At 36.7% G+C, this 25,450-nt stretch overlaps 4 protein-coding genes across 4 annotated transcripts; 2 read left to right on the plus strand and 2 right to left on the minus strand.

Moving 5' to 3' along the window:
* LOC123711140 lies at positions 1 to 3,492 on the minus strand. The gene is made up of 7 exons (XM_045663565.1): positions 3,369 to 3,492; positions 3,149 to 3,249; positions 2,894 to 2,938; positions 2,644 to 2,730; positions 1,875 to 2,564; positions 1,620 to 1,793; positions 1 to 339 (listed from the first exon to the last, which is right to left on the minus strand). Exons 2-7 carry the CDS (start codon positions 3,246 to 3,248, stop codon positions 242 to 244), a joined length of 1,194 nt encoding a protein of 397 aa, XP_045519521.1. The 5' UTR covers position 3,249; positions 3,369 to 3,492; the 3' UTR covers positions 1 to 241.
* A 4,768-nt stretch (positions 3,493 to 8,260) lies between these two features.
* On the plus strand, positions 8,261 to 11,558 carry LOC123711417. The gene is made up of 6 exons (XM_045663997.1): positions 8,261 to 8,423; positions 9,368 to 9,561; positions 9,643 to 9,733; positions 9,969 to 10,113; positions 10,182 to 10,235; positions 10,316 to 11,558. The coding sequence occupies exons 1-6, from the start codon at positions 8,421 to 8,423 to the stop codon at positions 10,645 to 10,647; spliced, it is 819 nt and encodes a 272-aa protein (XP_045519953.1). The 5' UTR covers positions 8,261 to 8,420; the 3' UTR covers positions 10,648 to 11,558.
* Positions 11,559 to 11,637: 79 nt separating this feature from the next.
* On the minus strand, positions 11,638 to 24,647 carry LOC123710630. The gene is made up of 10 exons (XM_045662654.1): positions 24,594 to 24,647; positions 20,818 to 20,972; positions 20,485 to 20,643; positions 20,109 to 20,288; positions 19,894 to 20,022; positions 12,871 to 12,976; positions 12,663 to 12,796; positions 12,421 to 12,529; positions 12,257 to 12,346; positions 11,638 to 12,166 (listed from the first exon to the last, which is right to left on the minus strand). The coding sequence occupies exons 1-10, from the start codon at positions 24,645 to 24,647 to the stop codon at positions 12,065 to 12,067; spliced, it is 1,218 nt and encodes a 405-aa protein (XP_045518610.1). The 3' UTR covers positions 11,638 to 12,064.
* LOC123711261 (nicotinamide riboside kinase 2) lies at positions 14,949 to 16,348 on the plus strand. The gene is made up of 4 exons (XM_045663760.1): positions 14,949 to 15,099; positions 15,212 to 15,871; positions 15,955 to 16,081; positions 16,198 to 16,348. The coding sequence occupies exons 2-4, from the start codon at positions 15,498 to 15,500 to the stop codon at positions 16,297 to 16,299; spliced, it is 603 nt and encodes a 200-aa protein (XP_045519716.1). The 5' UTR covers positions 14,949 to 15,099; positions 15,212 to 15,497; the 3' UTR covers positions 16,300 to 16,348.
* Positions 24,648 to 25,450: the final 803 nt, after the last annotated feature.

The following is a 25,450-nucleotide window of genomic DNA, read 5'->3' on the forward strand; positions in this document are numbered from 1 at the left end:
ACAAATAGGATTGAATTAAAATACTAAATTCACAGATTATTGATAGATAATTGAACTTGGCTACACATTTCTAATGTTACCTAATAAATAATTGCTCAGTTGAGCGCTATACTATAAAAATACTTTAATTTATTGACATCTTAGTGCAGTTTTGTTTAGTAGTTAAGTTTTTACAAAGCTTTCGTAATAAAGTATTTATGAACAATGAACGTGTCAACTTTAAATAATTGCTGCTGTGGAATTATATTGCTGTTTCATTTCTGTGTTTGAGCAGATGCACCTCGTGGTATGGAGGCGGCAATTCGTCACGCGCCTCGAGCTCAAAGTCTATATCACTTTCTGAAATCAGATAATTACGAATATTAATAATTATCTATTTACCGACTATTATTACAAAAACATCACGAACAATCACACGTTACTTATTTCATTTTTATACATTTGGTAACAAAAAGAAAAATAAACTCTTAAGAAATATATTAGGTCCTTACATATGAAATTGGCGTATTTCGTACTGGCCACTTTAATCACGATGTTCTCCTCTTTGGTAAGGAATTCCAATTTCAAATTTGTACAGCTATTTACTCATGTATTTGTGCTTCGATGACCGTCATTCGCTCCATTGCTACTTCACGACAACGCTAGACCACACACTGCACAACAGACGGCAACCAAATTAGAAGAGCTTCAATTGGAACTTCACAGATTTTATTGATTGCCGCCCGACTGGTTTTTTTAGCAAAGGGATCAATGAACTACCTATGAGATGGCAAAAGTGCATAGAAAACAATGGTTCATACTTTGATTAATTAAATATATTATATTTAAAAATATTCGACTTTTTGTTCCTCCCATACAAAACGCCAATTTCACATATAAGGACCTAATATACGTTACAGATTTTTATTTTAATATGTTTCAGTATTTTATCTGATTAAATAGATATACGCTAGGACAACACACTACGCTACGCGTAAAGCTACGTCTTAAGTCTACGAATGCTTCGATTGAAACGGCGCGGCGTCAAAGGTTTTACAGACGATTGTATTTTATATAATAAATCATAAGATAATAGTTAATTATACTTTGTAGAAGGGTATGTAACTTCACATCAAAGCTGTATGGAAATAATTTCTTCATCACAAATTATAGCGGAAGCAAAGAACTTATTTTTTATCGGTTCGGATACCATGTATAAATGGGAATTGTTTGATATGCCTTTGGCAGCATTGGGTGAGGCTTGCCGTCGGTTTAAGAAACTGATAAAAATGTTAAAAAAGGTAACTAAGTAAGTAAATATTCTTACTAATTCTTAGAAATGTGTAAGATGCAACAGATCTATTCAAAAAATATATTTCTAACAGCCATATGAAATGAACGCGAAATTCTTTCAAAACTCTGAAATTGAATTTTAGTTTGTAACTATATTGTGGGGCTTTATTTAGTTCTATTTATATACTTTTTATACATTTATGGTTGCTTAGTGTCGTGCTTTCTAAATTGTAAAATATATCATAAAATATTCAGAGTAAAAAAAAAAGTATTAAAATAAAATACTCATAGTTCAAATGGCCCGAGGTCAAACGCTTAAGGTTTTTGTTCTATGATCCTGTATTTACCCGAGAGTGCTCCTGACTGCGGGCGGTGTGTGGGTGCTAACACATCACCGGCACTAGCGTGGCGGGCACGCATGAAGCCTTCAGCGGGTGGTGACCAAGTCAGTCCCGAGCTTGGCGCGGCACCCCACGCTTCCTCCTCTAGGTATAATGTGTCAGATGCATAGCCTAAAGGTTCTGTATAAATTAAATTAATTGCTTCAATTCAATTTACCGGCTTATGCATGGAACCTGTATAAATAGTGTATTAGTACTCACCGACAGATGGCGGTGGCATTAAACGAGCGCTGACAAGTTCAGCTCCCGAATTTGCCCCGTGGTGCTGCGCCCCTGACCTATCGAGAGCCGCGCTCTCAAACCTAGACACGATTAACTCTTCTACTGGTACCAATCTCATTCTATCTTTACTTTTAATGCATTCATTTAAACTTTGCTTAGTTTCTTTATGCTTATATAGTTTAGCGTCCTTACCCGATGGCCCGACGGCTTCATTGTTATCTTCTATCATATCTTTATCAAGCTCTTCTAGCCTCTCTGAAACACTTGGACCCGCACCATTGTCGCCAATATAGAAGCTAGATATTTCGGTCGCATCATCATCCTTGATATCGTCGTCGGTTTCTTTTTTTTTTGAGCATTTAATATTAGTAAAATGTTTCTTGCAAGTTTTTGAGACTCGTTGGTCTGTTTCTTCACATTGCTCAAGGCTATCCAGAGACATGAATGAACCAGTAGGTGAGGTGGGGGATAATGTTACTTTCTCTGGTCTGAGAGGAATGTAAAGTTCCTTGGTAGAGCGCTCCCAGTCCCTGCGATGTAATACTTCGTGAATGACACTGGGGGCAGAGTGGTAGCGGCTGTCTTCTTCGCTTACATCTAACTGCGAGCGGTGACGGCCATGGATTTCTTCATGACTCCTATGAGCTGATAACGACTGCTTTGTGGTTCCTGAAATATTCATTAAAATGCTTGTATTTTTTAAAATTATGATCTTATCATTGTATTACATGCCAAAAAATGTTCTCACCAGAAGTGCTAGGTAAATGTAAAGATATCGCACTGCTACCGCACCTTCGACCAAACAGTTCGCTCAGTCGGTGAGAGCCTGATGATCCTGGAATTTTCAAATATGGCGAACATTGTAAAATAGTTTACTGCGACCAGGTCAAAGTAATGAATAATCAGAATGTTACGATATAACCACCAAACTGTATGGTCACTTTATGATATGATTTGAGTGATTAAATAAGTTAAAACATATCCATACAAATTCTTACCATTGGTAATGGCAGGTCTCGCGGGGTATTTGCCAGAACTTGTATCTGAAGAGAAAAAGATATTCTGTAGTAAAATTATAATTATAGAATTGAGAATTGATACTTATTTATTATATTATTGATATAAATTAAAATTAATATTTTAATGTCACTTAAAGAATTTTCACAGATATAAAGTTGACCGGACGCAAGAATTGCATTATTTAAATGGGTAAAACTTATTTACAAAGCGAAGGCTACTCTTCTTAATATTACCTGAGGCGTCATCAGGCCAGCAGCAAAGCCAACAGAGAAGTAGTAGTGGGGCGAAGATCTCTGCCGCCAACACCGCGCCAGCACCGCCCAGCCCACCCATCCTGAACGCCTCACACAATTAACTACTTACGTTACAATATTTTATAAGTTAAATTAAGGAGAAGAAAATTAACAGTTATTAAAACATAAATATTATACTTAATAAATTAAATAAGCTCACCTCTTAATTATTTAAATTTAACATTATTTAGTAATTATCTGTCGAGGTAAGAAAATTATTATGTTACATATTTAATTTAAATCGGATTGAAAACTTCAAATATATTTGCTACTCACGGTTGCAATAGAACAACTGAGCAAGTGAACGCTCAGTGAAAATAGGAAAAGACTTCTTTTCAGGGCAGTGACACACCGAGAGTAGGTACCTCGCAGACATTTGAGGAGTGCTCTAATTGTTACACTGGGTTTACGTTATTTATAAAATATATTACATAATTACAAAAGACGAAGTAGGCAAGATTTTCTATCAAAGTGATACACTGAAATTGTGTAGGTTTTTCACGTCGTAGACACTACTTAAGGTTTTATGATGGGAATGAATAGAATTATTTTTGAGTTTGGCTGCTATAAATATTAACCCCCTAATCGCAACCTCAACGGTAGCCAGAAATCTATTAATACTGATTGGAATGATGTGATCATAAGTAGTAAATATATTATGCATCAAAGATCGAATAAAAAATCTGAAAATACCAAAGATGTCAGCAAGATACACTCGGTGTGAACGCAGCTCTTTCGGCGCCGGAGTGTCGCGGTCCATCGATCTGTGGCAGCCTCTCCTCGGTTTTCAGTGACCCCCATCTGTCCCATAATATCGCCTTAGTCCCGTAACCTTGGCTCATTTATGTTTCGCTTTCGAAATGCGCCAAAATGTTAGTGTAAAGTTGATAGCAAAAAATTTACTTTCTGTGTAGACTACTTATCGTAGCACGTACATACATTAGAAACAGCTCAATTAAAAGTAATTTAAAAGCGAAATTGGTGCATCATCATAAAGACAAGTTTGCAAAGTTTACGGTATTAATTCATGAAATAAACTATAGATTTTAATTTCTTTTTATGTGTTATTTTATATATAAATTTACCACACCAACTTTATCGACATGACAAGGTTTGTTTACTTTATTTTATATAAGATACGAGGTGGTTCGGCAGTAAGATCACTGAGACGTTCGTCGAGGTTCGTAGGTTGGTAACCTTATAAAAAATGGAGCACTACATCTTTCTTAGTACTAATAAAAGTAATACCGGGGAGTGAGTATTTTTAATGTCATAATCCAAGAACTGAATTAAACTATCTGTTGTCATGACAAATTAGTAGGTATATGTATATGGCCGCAAATAAATAAAATATATTACTAAAGGACCATAATAAATTTCGAATTGTATTAATTGCACTCGTACTAACAATTAAATGTAAATGTAATCGGTTAAAAACGCTAGACTGGGCGGCGACAAAATATTGAGCCGAATGTCTTGTTCATCTCATACATTAATAATATAGCTTCGATCTTTATGAAACTTCGTCAGAAGTATGTCAAGATATAAAGTAATACGTAGGTAGGTAGGTAACAACTGAAATGTTTAGAACTGGCCAGTTAGAGACATTACTAATGAAAACTTTTTTGAATTTCAATTTTAGAAGTCTTTGGTAACCTTATGTATTACATTGCATTCATTTGTTTTTTTTAAATTGGTGGCAAATCTATAACTTTTGTTACACGTGAAAATTAACCTAACGCGAGAAAATTTTCGGTTAATTATTTATTATGACTTTCGATGTGGGCTTACTAAACAACAAAGCTATGATAGGCTGCGATTAGCATTTCTTACTGAAGCCCCATATCGTGCCACTATTTACAATTGGTTTAACGAGTTTAAGCGTGGACGTAGCAATCTCAATGATGATCCGCGTGAGGGACGTCCTTTAACAGCGACTACTGAAGATAACATCAGTGCTGTGCGATGCATGATAGAGGAAAATAAGAGAGTGACCTCAAGTTCAAAAAGTATTACACGAACATTTAGGCGCCTGGAGCTTTGTAATAGATGGATTCCCCATAATTTAACCGTCTATTAGAAACACCTTCGCATGGACTAGTGTCGCCAAATGTATAAGTTCAACGGCGGTGACTCAAATGCTGTATTTGACATCATCACAGGTGATGACAGCCGAAACCAAAAGACAATCAGCTCAGTGGGTGTTTCCTTTCTAACTAAGGTAAAGAAAGGAAGAAGTCAAGGAAAAAAGATGATTGCCTCATTCTTTGGTCGGAAAGGTATTGCACGAAAGTTGTGCTAAAAGATGGAAGGACAGTTACTGCAGACTGCTATGTCAATCGCTGTTTGCCTGTTGTCTTGGAAAAAACTCGACAGCAGCGCCCTCAAAGCAGGATCCTCCTTCACCCCGATAATGCTTCAGCGCACTCCGCAAGACGGGCTGTTAAATATTTGACTATGGCAGGTGTCGAGATAATGAGTCGTCCGCCGTACAGTCCTGACCTGGCGCTCTGCGACTTTCATTTATTCCCGTAACTAAAGATACAATTCGAGTTATTCGCTTTACGAGCCCTGCGTATGAAAATGCCATAGAAGAGACCCATAAGGAAAAATGGGTCCACTACTTTTCGCAGTGGTTCCATCGAATGCGACGATGTGTAGAGAGGAACGGAGATTACTTCGAAAAATTATAAAAGTATTGGCAATTTTCTACATTAAGCCGTTTTTCATTTTCTAAACATTTTCAGTGTTACCTAGGTATTAAGAGTGTGTACTGTGTGTACATATAAGGTTTAATTTAATTTGGGTCGATAAGGATACACTTATTAAGATTTTTTTTTGTGAGATAAGCCTCGCAAAATAACTATCCATAGCCATGCAATCCATGCAATCATATACAAATGTCCATAGCCATAAGTTCTGTTACATATGAAAATGCATATAAGAGACTCGATGTCGCCCAAGGGCGGATCCAGCTTTGGCGCCAGGACACATAGTCGTGGTCAAAACGTATAATTTATTACTAATAATACTTTATTGTACACTTGAAAAACTTAACACATAATGACTTGTACATATACACGTACATATTGCCATCTTCTCTTGAAGACATCCAGAGAAGCCATCACGCACGGAATGAGGCAGCCTGTTTATATTCCATAACCGTGGTGAATGATTTGTCATAACAGCTAGAGGTATGTCCAGGACTATGACACAAAACTCCGCCAAGGTGCAGAGGTGATACGACAAGGGTTTGCAACAAACTAAATAGAAACAGACAAAATACATATACTTAAATAACAAAAAAGTTTTTATGAACGAGAAGTGCCAGTCCGGTTAGGCGGTCTTCAACCATTGAAGATCTTAGCCACCATTTAATTCTGATTTTAAGAATTAAAGAATAAAGGTACACTTTTTAACGTAAGAAATTTTAGTTTTTTAACTTAGAACCATGTTATGATATGTTGAAGTTTCGTCTAGCTAGTCGTCACGTAGTCAAGAAAGCGCGCGCGACGAAAGTGTGGCGTGGTAAAATTCAAATTTTCGATGCATTCGTTCCCAAACGTTTGACATCACACAAAGTTATTATATCACAATTAACTAATTAGCCGCCGTTGATGTCGCCGTATCGTTTAGAGCACGCTATGATCTCTAAAATTGACCCTAATTTGACGTCTAAAGGCTTGACGTCTGGGCTAGAAGAGGGCCAGTCTTCAGCTTTTATAAAGTCCGGAACGTTGGTTTTAAGCCAGGCTTGGGTAGTTCGTGCCTTGTGACCAGTTGCATAATCCTGCTGGTAAGTCCATGCATGCAACATGATCCAAGACTGTATCTTGATATACTTTGGCTGAAGTTTTCACTCCTTTACAAAAATGAAGTTTTAAAGAAGTAACGCCCTACAACACCATCACAGACGCAGAATGATGACCACGTTGCACCTTTCCGCCACCACTTGAGCAGCTTCTTTAAAACTGTGACCATACACTTTATCATTTTGCTTATTGTAGTGTTCTTCAATCGTGAATTTTACTTCATCGGTAAACATGATATTTCTGTGCTTTTCTTCTGCGTATCGCGACAGAAGGCGTTTTGATCGATCAACTCTCTTCAATTTTTCTTCAATTCAACTCTAACGACGATAAGCACCGAGCTTCAGGAATTGTTTTATAGTACGCGACAGAGTCCTAGCGGGAATCTTTATTTCTCGCGATAAGATTTTTCTCTTCCTAATGGAGTTTAGCAGCATTATTGATTGATTTGTTGTTCTGACAGAACGCGGCCGCCCCGATCTTTTCTGGTCTACGACAGACGAAGAACATACGGCAGAAAGCAAGCTTTTGAAGGGTCTGGTATATAACCGACGGCATATACCCACTTTGTGCAAGGCGATCACTGCAATCCTATTTAATGTCTTTAACACCCATTCATAATTAACACGAAAAATATGTGAATGGCGCAAAATCTAAAGAAGACTTTAAAATAATATACGTGTTCCAAATTAATAATAATTAAAAAGTTGAAAAAAGAAAAAGTTTTTATGTAACAGTATTTATGGCCAGACTAGTTATAAATATTATAGTTATTTTATTTTTATACCCCGGTTATCTTCATTTATACATATAAATCCGTTTTATTTAATGGTTTAGGTTAATAAATCATCGACGTATAATCACGATGCAGCGAGCGATTTTAGATGTTTCATTAGATTTTCCAGTTAATACCGATCATATCTTGATCATACAGCTCGGACACGCATGGAGGAACATTGTTGAATGTACAAAATAAGGCGCCGAATTGATAACTTCCTCCTTGGGTTTTTGAAGTCGGTTCCTATGGGTTTTTTTAAAGATAATGTTAGAATCCTCATTGGTAGAATGAAAATTTAAAAGCAACTCTAAGAAGTTTGCCGAGCGAAAAAGTACAATAATAGTGTGTGTTGTGCTTGTTAACCAAAATTTTATTTTCTTTTGCCTTATCTTTGATGTTCAATAAAATAACAATAATAGGGGCTGCGAGCCTAGACAAAAGTGAGTACGCACGCGCGATGTTTCCTCGCCTCTCGCCAGTCGCCATGAAGCAGGCATAGACCGCGCATGCTCGTGGTCTGTTTGCTAATAACATCACTGTACCTTGTTTCTCTTCCTAATAATTTTACAAATTCCCAGCGATATGAATAATATAAAGTGATTTTTATATGTGATTTAAAATTGCTATGGTAAGTTTAAAGAGATTAAGCCGATCAGATATTGCTAGGCTTCGGTCAGTGCTAATTGCATACTCACAATAATCTTGTTTTTTTTTATATTATAATATTAAAATTTACGTCAATATAAAGACTCAATCAAAAACAGTAACTATTACGGATGTACAAGGCAAGGTATTTACTTATGAGAAGCAATTACATTAAATAAAAGCGAGTAGGCTTATGCTACTTTTATAATCAATTAAAACAGTTGTTACATCACTGCATTATAGATGGTTACAGATAGCTTGGACTTCTCATTATTGAACATATTCTGTTATGAAAATATGTTATTAAGAAAGCCAAGTAAGGACTTCACCAAATGTTGAACAAAATCAGACGATATTCGTCCTTAGAAATGCACGGTACTGAAATCAAATCAGCTGCACTTCATTTTATTTTAAATAATAACATTTATATATGTCAGTATACACTCGTCATTAAATTTCTGCGATTTGTAGTGTAAAATAATTTCTGTAACTGTTTCGTCGCTGAAATATAATCTACCATGTAATTATAATTATTAAGCAATTCCAAGTAAACTGACATAATAAGTCAAGCAACATGAACGCGCTAAATATTATTGCAACACTTGAATTTCTGCATAATTAACGGAATAGGACAAGCAGTTTTATTACTTACCTCAATGTTTTTAAGGGTCTGTTTTCTGTAGGTTAAACATGCCTACTGTATAAACGGAAATAGTCCGTACAGTCATCGCATAGAGATTTGTTAGTCTGTTTTTAAATTATAGCTTTTCAGGCTATTAAAATTATCTAAGTGCTTTTAACTTTATCTTTCTAGCTTACGTTCGCGACGCTTGCGCCGTCAAAAAAATGAATAAATGCTATTTTTTATATCTAAACCCAAGGCACACTTTGCATAGTACTAGATTAAAATCATTTGGTATTCTACAGATGCAGCAGGTGTCACCGCGACCTCCAGATGGATACCGCGTGCGGCAAAGGACGCTAAGCGTGGAGCAGCTGACTCAATTTGCAGCTCAGTTGCACATCGCTCACCTCGCTGAGCTGAGACGACTACGGGATTATCGCCGACGTTTGGATGAAGTTCAGCCGTATCGGCCGCAACACACAGATCATCTGTTGAGGTAACCGTTTACAGATAACAGTATTTGCCAACTTACGTTTTGCGTTTATATCTAGAAGTATATAAAATATAAATATTTCAGAGTGAACAATCGCCTAGAAGAGGGCTTGGCGCCGGCGACGTGGCGGCCCGTGGTGTTGCCGCGCAATCTACAGGAACTCTTTGATTCTGTGGTCGGTGCCTATTAGATACGCTAGCGACATCAAATTAACACGGTCGTCAGTTCTTGGCTACCGGACGTACCTACGACTTACCTATGTTAAATTGAGATTTATCCGCTGCATTTGCAACTACTACTTAATGTTGACACGATCTCTGTATCGGTACCTAAATACAATTCTTTCTTTAACAGAAATGTGCCTGTCATGGTTGGCAGAGATTTTTTCCTTATGAGCGCACACTTTGCAGCCGAAGACGCCCCAGGTGAAAGCAGCGGATAGTGCAGGCGTGTGGCGTGCGACGCGGGGCTGGGCGGCAGGCGCACTGTTGCTGCTTGCTGCTTTGTTTCTGCTGCGAGCGACCGACCGTTTCTTCACCCGGAACTACCTACGTTGTAAGTTGTAGTAGAAAATCTCACGTAAACTGACAAAAGGGAAATCGATTTCGTTTATAAATTCGCAGGGCGCCGAAGTCGGTCGGAAGAGTGGCCCACTCCTAACGTATTAGCGACGAGTCGTAAGTTTTTTCTATGTATATGTGCTATTAAGAGATTATTCATTTTAATGCGGCTAGTGAGTGTGATTTAAATTTTCCAGAAGTGGAGACGCCGCCCGTGACGTTAGACTCTCCTTCGGAGGCGGTCGACGCCGACTTCCCTGATGACCTGCCTCCACCCTACTCTGAATGCTCTCGTAAACATAGATACGAGGAACCGCCTCCACCCTACTCCGCATGCTACGTGGAATTTACAAACCCGAAGGACGGTATCCCAGCCGTCCACTTCTACAACAGCCGACGACAAAATATTTTTCGAGACTTGGATGCGGGAACGTCTAGCAGTGATACGGGTCAGCGTGAGGCTTCAAGAAGTGACGAAAGACAAAGTGAAGCGAGGGCAGAATCACCGAAAGTGTTCAGCGACGCTTGATGATTAATATTATCTTCAAACCCCTTTTGTAAAAGATTATTTATTCTAGGAGTCGGGTAATTTAAAATATGTGTATTGTCACTTTATCTTCATTAATTAGGTGGATAATACAAACTTTACCACCGATCTTACAGTAGGTACCAATACAGTCGAATCTGATCGTATAATTAATAACAACTTGCAGTGATCAAAAGCCACGAATTTGGCGACTCTATTGTATAAGTATAATTTGAAATGTTTCGAAAAAGGTGATAAAAGTGGAAATGTGATTGTTGATTTAAGAAGTACCAATTAGGTACAAGTGGTCGGTAGGTAGTATTAAAGTAGTATTTTTGCTAGAAGTTATTATAATTATGTAATTTATATTTGGTTTAAAGGATGCCCGGATACTGATGCACAAATAGTCATTTAGTTCCAATTACTAGTTTTGCATTTTTTCCGTCGCAAAACAATCTCACTTTTAAATATTTTATAGCGATATTACATTTCTTTACTTACCAAGAATAAGTATTCTATAAATTGAGTACAATGTTTTGTGACATTCGTTAAATAATTACTAACACTTGAAGTTAATAGTTTGTAAACATTCACAACTTTATCGAGCATATGACTAGCTAGTGTTTAATATGTAGTACCCGTAAACCAAAGGAAGGAAGAATTTATAAATACACATTTAATATAAAACCGTTATTTAAATACACGCCGAACAAGTAATTAGTGATATAGTCACGATTTTCCGTTGTTTGTGTGGCAATGGGGTCGATAGGTATTAAGTTAATTAATGATCGTGTGAAATAGGTACGGCTGATATGTGTCACAAAAACCAAGTGTTTTTAAAAAGTTTAATATGCTTTCAGACCAAAGATTGAGTTGTATGTACTTATTAATAAACACTTAACACTATTAATAAATGCACATTGAGCTATGTATTAATTACTTACATTTTTAACAAAATTTATTTAAATTCACAGAGATCGAAATGCACCCAAATTTAATTATAGGACGGCATTTTGTAGAGCTGTGTGAAAAACTCCTTAAATCTATTAACATCCATTTTAGACATCTATATATATAAACATTTGAGGTTCTATCGCTCTAATACTAACAATATTATTATAAATTACACGTGGTTAATATCCTAGTACTACAACAGTCTTAGTATACGCCTAGCACCGAATAGCTACCTTTAACATTACGTTATAGGGTATGTACATTGGATACCTACAGTTAGCAAAAACATTACAATCATGGTTAAAGAAGTCATGGTAATGTTTTTAAGATGTTACATAATATGAATTCTTGATTAAATAATATAGCCTTTAAATAATAGTCACAATCAGTCATTTAGTGAGTCCCAGCGAAAGCTTCAGAACGGGTATCCCTTTAAACATTGCGGCAGCCTCAATCAAGTAATGAATTACAATTCGTTGTGTCTGCGCCGGACGTACCGCGCGAAGTAGTCTGGACGCCAGCATTTGCAAGAGCCCGGCACCAGAAACCAATCGTAGTACAACCGCACCTGCAAAGATTCACACTCGGAGACATGTTGTCACTGCTTGTCACACGGTATTTATTTTAAAGTTAGTTTTAAATCTCAGTGACAAAGTACCTGATAACATCCTAGTTCGTCATGTCCATCACAGTGCATGGGCTTCTCGGTCGTCACCTCCCCTGTCTGTGTGCCGAACTGCTGGTAATCCTAAATCGTACATTTTTGTTAATAATATTATAGACAAAAGTGTGTGAAAAATAAGGCTTCCAAATATAATTTACCGGCTGTTGCGGCGTCGATGGATAATGCATTTCGGCGACGAGCAGCGACACCCAGCGCGGCGAACTCAAACATCCGCCCTCTAAGTAATGGCATCGAGACTGCATGCAACTAACAAATACTTTAAGTTTACATTTACATTCGTAGGACACCATTAACGACCACTTAGGATATTCCTTAGGACTCCGATTAGTGATGCATACAATATTATGATATCGGACGAAACAGATAAATTTAAACTTACCGTGTGACTTCAACGGTTTGTGTAAAGTATCCCTCGTAGGGTATCTGTACCACGTACCGCCACACACCCTGGTAATTCCGAGCGAATACGGGAGTGGCATATTCTACACGCGCAGGACATGGTGTGGGGGGACCCTGTAATTTGCGTTGGTAAGATTAAGCAATGAATACAAAAGACATGTGAAATAATGAAAAATTGAAATACCGACCTCGTATCTGTGTGGTCCGTGCGGAGTATGCGGCGCGACTCCGGGGTCTTCCCTACGTTCAGGTCCAGCAGAGTCTCCATTAATAGCCCGATACAACATACAGAAACTGAAAATTTGAAATGATTATTTTATAATTAGCTATGTACACAAACTACCATTATCACGAACAAATGTCATAATTACGTAATTTATATAAGGAATCCTTATATTTATAACAAGACATATAAATGATGTAGAAAATCCACCTCAATAAAAAACGCTCAAAAGTAATGGTAGAAACCATGTTTTTAAATGTATGGTATTTTTTTAATAGATCTCATTAAACGCAGCCTATAAATTATCATATGTACATATAATAGCAATTTTGTTCTTTACTGCAAAGAAAATCCATGTCCATCTGTTATGAAATTTCTTCTCTCAACAGATGGCCCTGATAAAAAAATTTGATCTTAAAATTTAACCCAATAATGGTACAATGAAAAATTACAAGAAACAACACTTTGATTTATAAGACAAAGCTAATAGATATATGAAATAATATAACTTATAATATATATGTCTATACGAACAGTATTACATTATAGACATGTTGTTGTTTGGCTTTTCCGATTTCGAGATTTTTTTAAGCACACATTTAATATTTATTGGAATAACTTCTATACATATAAATGATAACAAACCTGTAGGAACAGTAAAGCTTTGTGGTGATTTTGATGCAAAACGTTCGAAAAACAATTAACTTAAGTTTATAAACAGACATAAAAAAACTAAATCAACATAATATGTTTGATTGTTTCCTTATTTTAAAATCAATATCTATGGTTACATTTTAAATTACAGCTGCTGCCGTCTTTCATTTAGCTTGACTTTGACACTTCCATGACTGACATGACATGAAATGAACATGACGTTTAGTTTTATCAAGTGCACAATCTGCACATGAATTCTGTTACATTCTTTTTTTATTAGAACTTAAATCCCCTCTGCTAAAGTTTACATTCATTAAAATATAAGTGGTACTTTGAAAAAATCTAAACGTATTTTCAATGGTATTTAATGCATTAAAATGTCCACAGCCTTAGTGAAACAAGCTTTAGCATTTGTTGATCCTGAAGGTAGGTTATATTTGCTCTTTAGCTGTGCGCATAGCACGAACGAGTTATATTCTTAAAATTGTGTTTGATTTTAGAAAACGACACTAAGAAACACAAGCGTGCCCGAGTAAACCAACGTTTGAAGTCGGGTCAAGGTAAGTCGACCTCGCGCAATTATTTCATCATTTTATATAATACTTATTAGCCGCAAAATTTTGTCTGCTTTATTATAATATAATCCTTGGCGCATAAAACAAACATTGTATGTGTTTTATTTTAAATAGTATAAACGTAGTTAATGAACTACCATTATATTATAATGTTCTCAATGAATCACATTTAAAATGTATAAACTTAATTACTAAAATAACAAGAAAATTTGAACATGTAGTTTATATTTTTCAATCTTCTAATATCTTAACAAAAAATCAACTTTTTGCAATTCTAAACATACAGTGATATTTTTAGGAAGCTTTCATTCATACAAAAGGGAAAATAAAAAAAATAAGATAGAGATACCACCCGAAGAAGACCGAGTAGAAAGCAATATAAGGAAGTTGCTTGCACTGTCTGCTCCTGTGTCTAAGCCGGAGGTGGCACAAAAGGTATAGTAAATAATAAATAAATTTGTAATAATTTTAAAGTTCATAAAGTTTTTTGTTACATACATAGAGAAATTACTTATCGGAATGTCATCTGTATTGAAAAGTTTTGGTTAATTGTAATGAGAGATGAATAAGTCATTGTAAAATTACTCATAGAAAATGTATGTGTATTGTTAGTACATTATTAAAACCTCTTTTATGTTATTACATTGCCTCAAAATTTATGTGCATAAATGATATTCTGCTTCAGATTTTAGACAGAGCAGTGAAAGGCAAACCATTGCTAGAAAGACTTGAGAAAAAAGTTGAAATTGAACAGTCCATATTATTCCCTGAAGAAACTTTTAAAAGTTTTGAAAACTCATATTTTTGCAAATAATCTTTAAAACAAGGAAGAGAAAGAAAAAGTTAAAGCAATGTATGGATGGATTTGTCAGATGCAGTCATTGGAAAAGTAACTTTGATATCAACATTCACTATTTTCACTTTATTTGTGATCTGGGTTAATTCTTATACTTTCTTTGACAGCGGTGAGTTATGTTTGGTTTACATTATATGATGTGAATTGCCACAAGGGTCACTAAGATATTGGCCTAGTTCAGTTAGGTATTTACATTAAATTTAATGACATACATTTTTCAGATTTGTATGTCTACAAGTACATACCAAATCCACAGTGGGTGCTAATGTTCTGTGCAGTTTGGGGGCTTTTTTTTATCGGGGGACTCATTTCATTCACACTCTTCCATTTGTACCCTTATTTATAGCAAAACAGACCCTGAGTATATTTTTTAAGAATTACCTTTCTACAAATATCTCAAATCAAAATAATAGTGTAAATAGAAAAAATGCTGCAATTGTGAGAAAATACCATTTAATAGGAAAGATTTATAGTATATTGAAAGAATCGGAGAGAATTGGTACAAAAATGGTGAACGACTGGATAGTGATCGGGATATCGGGAGTCACGTGCGGCGGAAAGACGACATTGGCCAACCGCCTAAGGGACGCGTTAGTGCCGGTATACGTGTTTCATCAGGACAAGTATTTCCTCCCGGACGACAGCCCTAAGCACGTGAGGTGTCCGGGCGTGGAACACAACAACTACGACATATTGTCGGCGCTCGACATGGACAAGATGCACGACGACGTGTTGCGCACTCTGAGAGGGGAGACCAGGGCTCACGCGGTCGACCTCGAGAGGGCCGAGGGGAAATGGGGCGTGCCCGGGAAGAGCTTTTTGATTCTCGAGGGATTCACCGTCCTGAACCACAGGCCTTTGAACGAATTGTGTCACTTAAGGTGAGTTATTATTCGGTCGTTTCTGCATTCTCGCTTATACTTGTTCAAACAGTTCTAGTAGAGTGACGAATGCGCCGCTTCAGGTACTACTTCGTGCTGGAGTACGGCGAGTGTGCGGCGAGACGCGCTTTGCGGTTGTACGACCCGCCCGACACGCCCGGGTACTTCGAACAATGCGTTTGGCCTGAGCACTTGCGCTTCAAGGCACAGGTGAGGGACTCTTACGTTTTCTTGGGATGCTACTTTCTCTTTGATGCAACATTCTTATGTTTAAAAAGACCCTTCGCCTCCTTTACTGGATTAAAGTCAATTTAATTTTGTTAAAGATCGAGAAAGATAGTCGTGTGAAGATGTTGGATGGCACAAGTCCGGACGCTTTCGAACTCGTCCTGAAAGACCTGACGGAGTCGGGAGCCTCTCGCTTATGAATGTTGATTATTGTTAATTCGCATTTAAGAATATACACTTTTAGTACTACTTTGAGTTTTATTTTAGCTTTTGTATATTGACAAGAATAGAAGTAATATTGGAAAGATACATATACAAAATTGGATCGATTACGATTCTTCCTTTGGTATTTCGTAGTTTTATTTGGTAAATAATGTCTTTGTAATGGTGGGCTTTATATGAGCACGCTCTTAGTATTAGGTCTGTTCGCGCTCGGTGACAATCAAAGAAGGATGACCAATGACAATTGTCGACTTGACTTTGACACACGAACCGGAGATGGGAGGTGGTGTCCCGGCGTAATGGCGCAAGGGAGTGACCTTTTTATTTAATTTTAATATTTGTAACGTTAATTTTGGAATAATTAATAATTATTTGTAGATAACATGGTTAAAAGAACAAGAACAAAAGACGGTGAATGTTCGACCAAACGAGTTGGAACATGTTCCAAGTTCCATATTATTATTGCAAGCACGACAAAATTCGTATTTTTCTAAGACTCAATCATTACATGATTTGACGTTAAACCTTAATAGTAAGGAAGACGAAAAATTTTTCCAAATCAAAATGTCTAATATTCAAGCACTTCGTACTGAATTTAATGACTTAGTATCTCAATTAAATATTGAGTAAATGAAGCATATCCTCAATTCATTCCTTCTTTTCACGCATGAGAGTCCTTTGAGGACCTGTACGCAACCATACAGGGTAAGCTACAGGAAATTAAAAGTACTATAGTTGAGAAATTAGATCACCCAAAGTTAAAATTGCCTTCAATTAAATTACCACAATTTAATGGCGACCCAAATAATTGGACTTCATTCTACGAAGCCTATAACCATTTATTCCACAACAATAGGGAAATGTCAAATTCCGAAAAGGTGTTCTATCCTTGTGGTCAACTAACAGGGAAGGCCCTTACTGCGATCGCCGGCATAAACCCAACGGCAAATAATTATGATTTAATTTATTCTACCTTAATTGACAAATATCAAGACATACGGTCACTTGGCTTTTGGATTTGGATAATATTTTTAATTTTAAAACATTAACAACGTCTTCTACAGACGGTTTAAATAGTTTTCTTGACAAAATTATCAACATTACATTTATTTTTGGCACTTAAAAAATTAGGCAACGAAACAATTATTTCATTTGAGAATTCCTTTAGAAAAAAATACCCTGTTATACGCAATTACTTTTTTTAAGGGAACCGTGTAAAGTTTTGGAACGAACAGATTCTACTATGATAAAACCGGCTAATAATAAATATTCCAAAAGCGTAAAATCTTTTGTAACTTCTAATTCTGTTCAAACTAATTCAAAATGTCCTTTATGTAATAGTAAAATTCACGATCAGTTACACAGTTGTCCAGATTTTTAAAAATTAAATGATAAAGAACGATTCAATATCATTAAAAAACGGAATTATTGCGTAAAATGTTTAAGCGTTAAACATAAAACCACAAATTCTAATTCTGTTAAAAGTTGTAAAACGTGCAATTCCAATAATCCCAGTTTATTTGAAAAACAGGCGAATGAATGGATGGACTGCGATCAAACGCTCGAGCCATTGAGTCGCAGCGTGAGTCATTGCTAGTCGATAGTACTCCGCTTGTCGCATCTGGCTCCTTAGACGAACCTAATAACATTCACGCGCCGATTTCTTTATGTTCAGTGCAGAATTCAGCGAATACTTTGATATCACAACCGTTATCGGTTTTACTTGGTACTGCCCGCGTATGTACTTTTGATACGCGTGGTATCCCGCACCCGCATATTTTGCGTTGTCTTATAGACAGTGGCTCTCAAAATCATTTCGTAATGAATGATTTTGAGAGCCACTGTCGTACTTATACTGCGTGTTGTACAAAGTTACTATTAAATTACGTTTAATTACGTTTTCCGAACCTATGTATGTGAACGGGTTTGGTGGCTGTTCGAATGATATAATAGGGACAACTAATATAGTTATATCCTCTCGTTTTGACATTTTGAATATTAAATATTCCATTAATTCTTTAATCGTGAAGATTCAGGAGGTTTTATCCCCTCAAACTTTTACCACATTTCCGGCAAAACCAATCCTGCCGATTGTTTATCCCGTGGTCTAACCGCTTCACAGTTTATGGTTAAACGGTCCCTCCTGGGCAGTGTTAAATGTGCAATTTAAAATTAAATGTTTTAAATTGCGCCCGAGAGCTGCAACAGCGCCAATAATGGCTTGGCTGACTTACCAAAGTGTAGATTAACGATTTCTAAACCTTTTACTCAGGTTGGCGTGGATTTCGGTGGACCTTTATTATATACCCCTATTCGAAGACGGGGTAGAAGAAGTGAAAAAAATTATCCAATCCAAGCAATTTATTCGGATAATGGAACTAATTTTATTGGTGCACGTTCCTATTTAACTCCAAAATTTCATTCTTTCTAACGCATTCAGTGAGAACTTTCGCTCCGTATTGAATGAAAATCGTATTACATGGCAAATTATTCCGCCTAACGCTCCACACTCTGGTGATAGTTGGGAAGCGGCAATAAAAAGTGTAAAGACACATTTATTCCGGGTGATAGGTAAACAATTGTTATCTTATGACGAGTTGTTAACGGTTTTAAGTCAAATTGAAGCAATTCTTAATTCCAGGCCTTTAGGCATACTAAGTGAAGATCCTTGTGAACCAAGTCCCTTGACTCCAGCTCATTGTTTAAATTTAAATCTAACATTGAAGAAGAAAGGATGCAACTCCTTTCTCGGTCCATTTATTGGATAAATTAGTTCAATCATACTAGAAAAGATGGAGTAATGAAATGAACATACGTTACAAACCTGTGTTTTCCAATTATTGTACAAGATTGACTTTTCATCACAGGTCTGTACCTGTACACATTATTGTGCCGGTTGAGTAACGCAGCAGTCGACGCGCGTTTGCCGATTTGCCTTACTCAATTTGTAAGGTATTCTTACTTTCAAGTTTTTTCACCTTCCCAATTTTAATCCCTTTAACTGGGTACAATGGATACAATTTTATCACTAACACCGCAGCCTGCAGCTAACTCAGACGTAGTTTGCGGTAGATCTGCTTCCACAAAAGCCTTGAATTCTTCATTATCAAGTTTGGTCTCGGGCCGTCCACGGGGCTTGTTCTGCAGGTCGAAATTTCGAGAACAAAAACATTGGAACTAAAACGCAAGGTGCTTTCTTTTGCGACACCGTCGCCATACACATTGATCCTTCGAGCCGTTTCAGCACCCCTAGCGCCACGGCGGAACAAGTGCTCATATATAACGTGATATTTCATGTTTTCCATTTTATAAATACTTATAGACGCAAAGAAAAAAAATGAATTATGGATTTCGAAAAACAAACGAGTAAATAACTGTACATAATTGAATTTGGAATTCCTAACCAAAGAGGAGATATTCGATGTCAGTGGCCACAACGACAAAACGCCAATTTCATATGTTTTATTTTAATATAAAACTTGAAATTTATAAGATTTACAATAAATAAAAGCTCATTCTGAGATTTCAAGCTACTCCTTTTTCGTTATACAAAATATAAAGAATATACTCACACACCGCCGCCGTCGCAGAACTTGCGGCTCTCGCGGGGAGTGTCCGCTCGGTGCTCCATTTCTAGTTCGCTGTCCGGTATTTCCCAAGGATCTTCCCGCGCCCGAGCCGCCCGTCCTCTTTCTTCCAATCTTGAAAATTAAAACATTGTCCGTCACGAATTCTTAAAAACTGCCAAATTAGTGATGATCCATTAGAACATCGTTGCAACACACACCTGTTGTGCTGTACATCGGGAAGGGCGTGCGGCAAGGGCGCTCCGTAAGTAGCGGTGTCGGCGGTGGCAGGGGCGGGAGCGGCAGCGGATAGGTGAGCGACGCGGGGCAGAGCGTCGTCAGCGCGCAGCACGGGCAGAGTTCGGGATAAGTAGCGCAGAGTATGGTTGCGAATCAGCTCACTAAAACAACATGTATGGTCAGGATGTGACATTAATGTGAAACTTTTTATCCCGGACAAGCTAATTCTTATATTTTGTATGTATGTTGGTATGCTTAAGATACATATCGAGACTATTAGAGCGAGAAAATATGGGTAACAAATGAACGATCTACTTTGTAGTAGTTCCTCTGAGTGGGAGATGTCGTATGACTCACAAAGGATATGGTTCACCGTTGGGGCTCTGGCCCATGGGGTTACGGGGTATAAGTCCCCGGTTGAGGTCTCCGCAAAGGTTGTTAGCGCTTACGTGGGCCTTGGACTCGCTCGCTTCGGGACATTCCGATGCCACCTGTCGGTACGGTGGTGGGCGGACCCTGTAACATCAATCATTTTATTTGCCAGTAAAAATAGTTAATTTATTGTTAGAGCCAACCGGTGAAAGTTTAAACGGCGCCGGCGCAAGTCGTAAACATGTTTGTGTTGTATTTAAACAATATTCTGTTTTTAAATTGCAATCTCGTTTATAATATCTACATAATAAACCTTACCTCGGTGGCGTTGCGTTTGGCGACTCGACGAAGGCGTAATATCCTTCTGGCGGCTCTTCTGGGTCGGTGTGATTGTCGCCGGAAGCCGGGAGGGTCTTAGTTTCCCCTGCAAGTGAAGCGGAGGGCTCATCCGCCTGGATGATTACTGTAAATGTCTGGAAAAATAGAGATGGATGTGTTTATCATTATTCACATTCATAAATTGTGTATTAATTCATCTTCTTATAGTAACTGGTGTTTGAAATCTGCTCCTTAAAGCCGTAAAATAAATACGTGCATATACAATACATACAAACAAGTGAGACGCGTCGAAGCGGAATGCAGGTCAGAGTAACGGACGAGTAACCGTATCTTAGAGACATGCGTGTCTCACCTGCCCTAGTCGCTGACAATACTGTAATTTCAATATTTCGATTTTGAAAAGATTTTTAATCTTTACTATATCACCTTAAATAACCTCTAGGTAGTCACGGACGATAGGGATGTCTGTTTGGCTTTCCAAATTGAATTTCATATTTTCCTAATTAAAGTCCTAGTTGAAGTGATTAAACTTCGGCGAACACTCTATTGGGATCGCCAATAAAGATCTTAAGGGACTGAAATATTTACCGAATAACCAGCATGGGCGGTGCATAAGTAATAACAAAAAAAACACTAAATGATAGCGAAACTGTTAACTAGAAACTAGGTGAAATAATTTCTAAATTTCGTAATTCGAATGAAAAGTGAAATGCTACTTACGAGCACTTATCCGAGTCATCATTATAATACAATTTGTGCTTTGATACGCTTATATCGACATTTGTATTGTATTATGCTGCTCTTCGCTGTTCGATACGTGTAGTTAGGTTGGATCATTAACTTAATAATACTTTCATCGTATCTGTTTGAAAATTATGTCTGATTTAAAATTGAGATTCTATTGTCTTTGTTTCTAGGTCAATTTTTGTAAACAGGCGATTTTATTCATAAAAAAATATATTTTATTTATAGATTATTAAAATTCCTTATTAACACTTAACGATTTTTTATAAGTTTACATGACCAAAGAGTTTTCCTTTTGAGTCTACTTTCTCAGTCTTTATAAGATTTGAGGTCAACCGCCGCCGCGTGAGAGCTTTTTATCTAAATTGGGAAATTTTGCTCTCAATTGTTTACTGTTACGTCTATCTAGGTATAATCTTCTATGTTACATTTAAATCTAGACACCTTAATAAGGGTCACCGCATATATACAGGATGGCTAAAAAGTCGTGGATCAAACGCAACTAGGGGTTAGATGGGGTCATCAGCTGCAAAAATAAATTCTACAGGTCCTTAAACTCGACCCCTGCAGAGTTATAATTTATTTTGCGTTTTCATAAGAAAATTTACATTTTTCACTAATTCTTCGACAAATCTACACCTGTGTCTTTTATATACTATCCACTAGATTGGTACTGATAAGATCTTGCGTTAGACATACTATTTATGGTTGTTAAACCCAGTATTAAAAATAATATTAAGTTTTACAAAATGAAAATATCTCAAATCATAACTTCTTGTTTACTTCGAAACACACTGTTAAAAAATATACTCTACCGAAAAGTGACCCTGTATTACAAGTTTGGCGCATTTAATAGGGATTCTACAAATTAGACATGGCCATGACTGGCTCTAATTTGTTTCTAGGACGAAAAACAAAACAACATTTGTTCTACAGTACCATAAACTCGACGTTTAAGGATCTTCCGTAGAACATTTTTTTCCAGCTGATGACCCCATCTAACTCCTAGTTGTGTGATCCACGACTTTTTGGCCACACTGTATTAGTACATTTCATGTGTATTGCGTTTGTAAAATTTTAATGATGATAATTAATAAAATTTGAATCTTCATCGGTGTGTAAACTTACATAAGGCATTCATGAAGGTAATCAGAGCTGACAAGTCATTATTCATTATTCCCGCTAAGCAATTGAAGAACATTGACTTCTCATACTATGAATTTGTACGTCACACTAATAACGTGTGCTAAATATCATTTTGGACTACGCACTATTAGGGGTGTTCAATAAATAAATGTAATGATTGATTTGATTATCCTATATTAAATGTTATTTTCCTTGCCTATTTCCTTAAAATATGTGTACCGCGGCGACTAAGATCTTCAAATTTATGCCCCCCTTCTTTAACCGCGAAAATTGATAAAAATCACTGGCTTCTTGTGATTTTTCCTGTGAATAAGGAACAATCGGAAACCAGCTTTTATTAATAGCAGCAATCGCAATTCGGGCGGAAATCATTTCTTCTGCTATGAAATAAATAGTAATACGAGGAACCGCCAAGATAATGATTTCAACTATTTTAATCATATGTTCAGTCACCACTGATGTAGGCCGCCCTGTGCGGGGGTCGACGGTAATGGAAGTTCTTCTTGCTTGAACTCAGCACACCAACGCACCACCAATACGTCTCCATATTGGTTGTGAGTTGGTGTGCTGAGTATGAATCCCTAATTTTCCCTATCCATTTTTAAGAATACGTTCAGACACGACGCAAACAAATTACTTTGATTGATTGTTTTTTATTATTATTGTTTCTAATGCAGACACAAAAAAAATCTAGTCTAGTCACGAAAAATCAAGTCTCTGGACTATGCTTGTCTGATTTTTTTTTGTCTAAAGAGAATGTATCGCATTACCACTATTTATTGAACGCCCCACGTATATGTATTAAGTATACCTAATATTCGAAGTCGAGACTTGGAGCGAAGTATGACCTGCGTATGTATGTCAAACCCAATAGAGCCTCCTCTTACTTAATTTACTTATGTTAAAATATTACCCTCAGTTTATAATATGATCTTTGTTCGAGGCGATGAGGCTAAACTTGGGAGGCACTCCACTCTAAATGTAGAGGGCTGAGCTCCTCGTCTCCAGGATGTAGCCCCACGCTTTCTTGTACCAATTATCGTATCACCACCCGAGTGGTATAATAAATTGGGCCAATGATATAATAAAGCTATTCCGGTAGCACCAGGAGTGGTATTGTTTTTTAATTAAATTTTTTGGCATTTGAAAAACTTTACTATCTAGATGCGATCGGAAAACATTTGTTCGATACATAGTAATATCTCGTCTTATTGCTTACATACAAAAAACATACACTGCAGCTACACCAATAATATTCTTACAGATAAATAAATAGCGCACTGGGCTTTGCAGTATTTGCTAATTAATTTGGTCCGTGGTTTTATTTAAATATCTCTTTTCTAATTTATTTAGTGTTTGTATAAATGTCTTTAATTAAATGTACAACAGGTAGATAATAATCACATCCAGTAAACTTTTCAGTGTCAGTAGGTCAAATAGTAAAATCCGTGGATTAACAATCTCGTAGTTTATAAATATCACCGTATATTTGTAATTTTAATTTACATATTTAAATAAGTATCAAGTCCTCGTAGATTCTCGGAATTTGCAGTAATTTATCCCAAAAATAACTATACGTACCTATTATCAGTGTTATAGAATCTATAACATTTTCGTATACTTTAATATAGATTTTTTTAGAATACAAGTTTATTGAGATTAGCATTGCTTTAGCATTTGATTTTCTGAGGTGCTTTTAAACAAAAAAGAAAAAACCTAGAACTTTTAATACCTGTGTTTACTTCATCATGTTCCATATCTATCTATCTATCTCTCAGTGCTAATCATTAGCCTACATACTGAGGAAAGTAGAATTAAGTATAAGGGCAGTGACCGCCCCCGGCACTGTGTGAAGGCCGACTAACAGGCGGTATGACGTCAGTTTTGATGAAACTGGACCACAAAGCCTTAGCCTCCATTCGGCAAAGACCAGAAATATACTTTTATTATACTATTTATACTTTTGTTCAACACTGTACAGATGTCAATAGATCATACTTATATCTTATAGAATATTAGTTCACTTAACGAAATAATGTTTAAATTTCAATATAGTTATATTAAGTCGAACATAACGAAACTATGTACATTATAACACCATTAATTTATGTTTTGTTATAATATTAGTAAACTGAAAAAGTTAGAGAGAAGGAGGTATAATAAATCATCATCAAATCAAAACCGAGCCGAATATCAGTTCGGAGGTCTGTTGATACGATATTCATGGCGCATGCGTAACGGCATCGCATTCTTCAACACAATCTAACATACTCTGATGATTTCTAAGCGTGACACTGTTTAGGACAATATTATTAATTTATCACTTCTTTACTACTCGTCATATTTTAATGTTATTGATTGAGATATGGGATTCTTATTATTACTGCTGTCGGCAGTTGTGTTTCCTTTTACACGAGATGTACAGAGACGTCAAGATCTTACCTAGGTATACCTAACTTTATTCTTTCTAATTAGCTGGCGTCAAACTTAATGTTATAAAGCGAGTGTAACGGTGGTAAAAGGGCTTCTACCGGATTGCCACATAACTGTGACTGACACAGATAGCAACGTATCGTGCTGGGAGCGCTTTCTTAACTAGACCATAACATTGCCGTTCCGCTTACACTTCTTACAATACACAGTTGCACACGGAAACCAACGTGCTTTATTGCCACGAACTAATCAATTCTCAAAGTTCAAGAACTACTTTTTATTAAATTAT

Source organism: Pieris brassicae, chromosome 6, assembly GCF_905147105.1.
Source record: "Pieris brassicae chromosome 6, ilPieBrab1.1, whole genome shotgun sequence".
NCBI lineage: Eukaryota > Metazoa > Arthropoda > Insecta > Lepidoptera > Pieridae > Pieris > Pieris brassicae.

What these genes read in the sequence shown, in the direction of transcription:
- LOC123711140 (XM_045663565.1), bottom strand. Translation starts at nt 3,248, where the DNA reads ATGGGTGGGCTGGGCGGTGCTGGCGCGGTGTTGGCGGCAGAGATCTTC. An exon ending in GAGACCTGCCATTACCAATG is followed by an intron (nt 2,731 to 2,893) that starts GTAAGAATTTGT and finishes TGAAAATTCCAG; the next exon opens with GATCATCAGGCTCTCACCGA. An exon ending in ACATTTACCTAGCACTTCTG is followed by an intron (nt 2,565 to 2,643) that starts GTGAGAACATTT and finishes TGAATATTTCAG; the next exon opens with GAACCACAAAGCAGTCGTTA.
- LOC123711417 (XM_045663997.1), top strand. An exon ending in CACCCGGAACTACCTACGTT is followed by an intron (nt 10,114 to 10,181) that starts GTAAGTTGTAGT and finishes ATAAATTCGCAG; the next exon opens with GGCGCCGAAGTCGGTCGGAA. An exon ending in TAACGTATTAGCGACGAGTC is followed by an intron (nt 10,236 to 10,315) that starts GTAAGTTTTTTC and finishes TAAATTTTCCAG; the next exon opens with AAGTGGAGACGCCGCCCGTG.
- LOC123711261 (XM_045663760.1), top strand. Translation starts at nt 15,498, where the DNA reads ATGGTGAACGACTGGATAGTGATCGGGATATCGGGAGTCACGTGCGGC. An exon ending in AACGAATTGTGTCACTTAAG is followed by an intron (nt 15,872 to 15,954) that starts GTGAGTTATTAT and finishes GCGCCGCTTCAG; the next exon opens with GTACTACTTCGTGCTGGAGT. An exon ending in ACTTGCGCTTCAAGGCACAG is followed by an intron (nt 16,082 to 16,197) that starts GTGAGGGACTCT and finishes ATTTTGTTAAAG; the next exon opens with ATCGAGAAAGATAGTCGTGT.
- LOC123710630 (XM_045662654.1), bottom strand. Translation starts at nt 24,647, where the DNA reads ATGGAGGCTAAGGCTTTGTGGTCCAGTTTCATCAAAACTGACGTCATA. An exon ending in CCAAACGCAACGCCACCGAG is followed by an intron (nt 20,644 to 20,817) that starts GTAAGGTTTATT and finishes TTGATGTTACAG; the next exon opens with GGTCCGCCCACCACCGTACC. An exon ending in CAAACCGTTGAAGTCACACG is followed by an intron (nt 12,530 to 12,662) that starts GTAAGTTTAAAT and finishes AGTATTTGTTAG; the next exon opens with TTGCATGCAGTCTCGATGCC.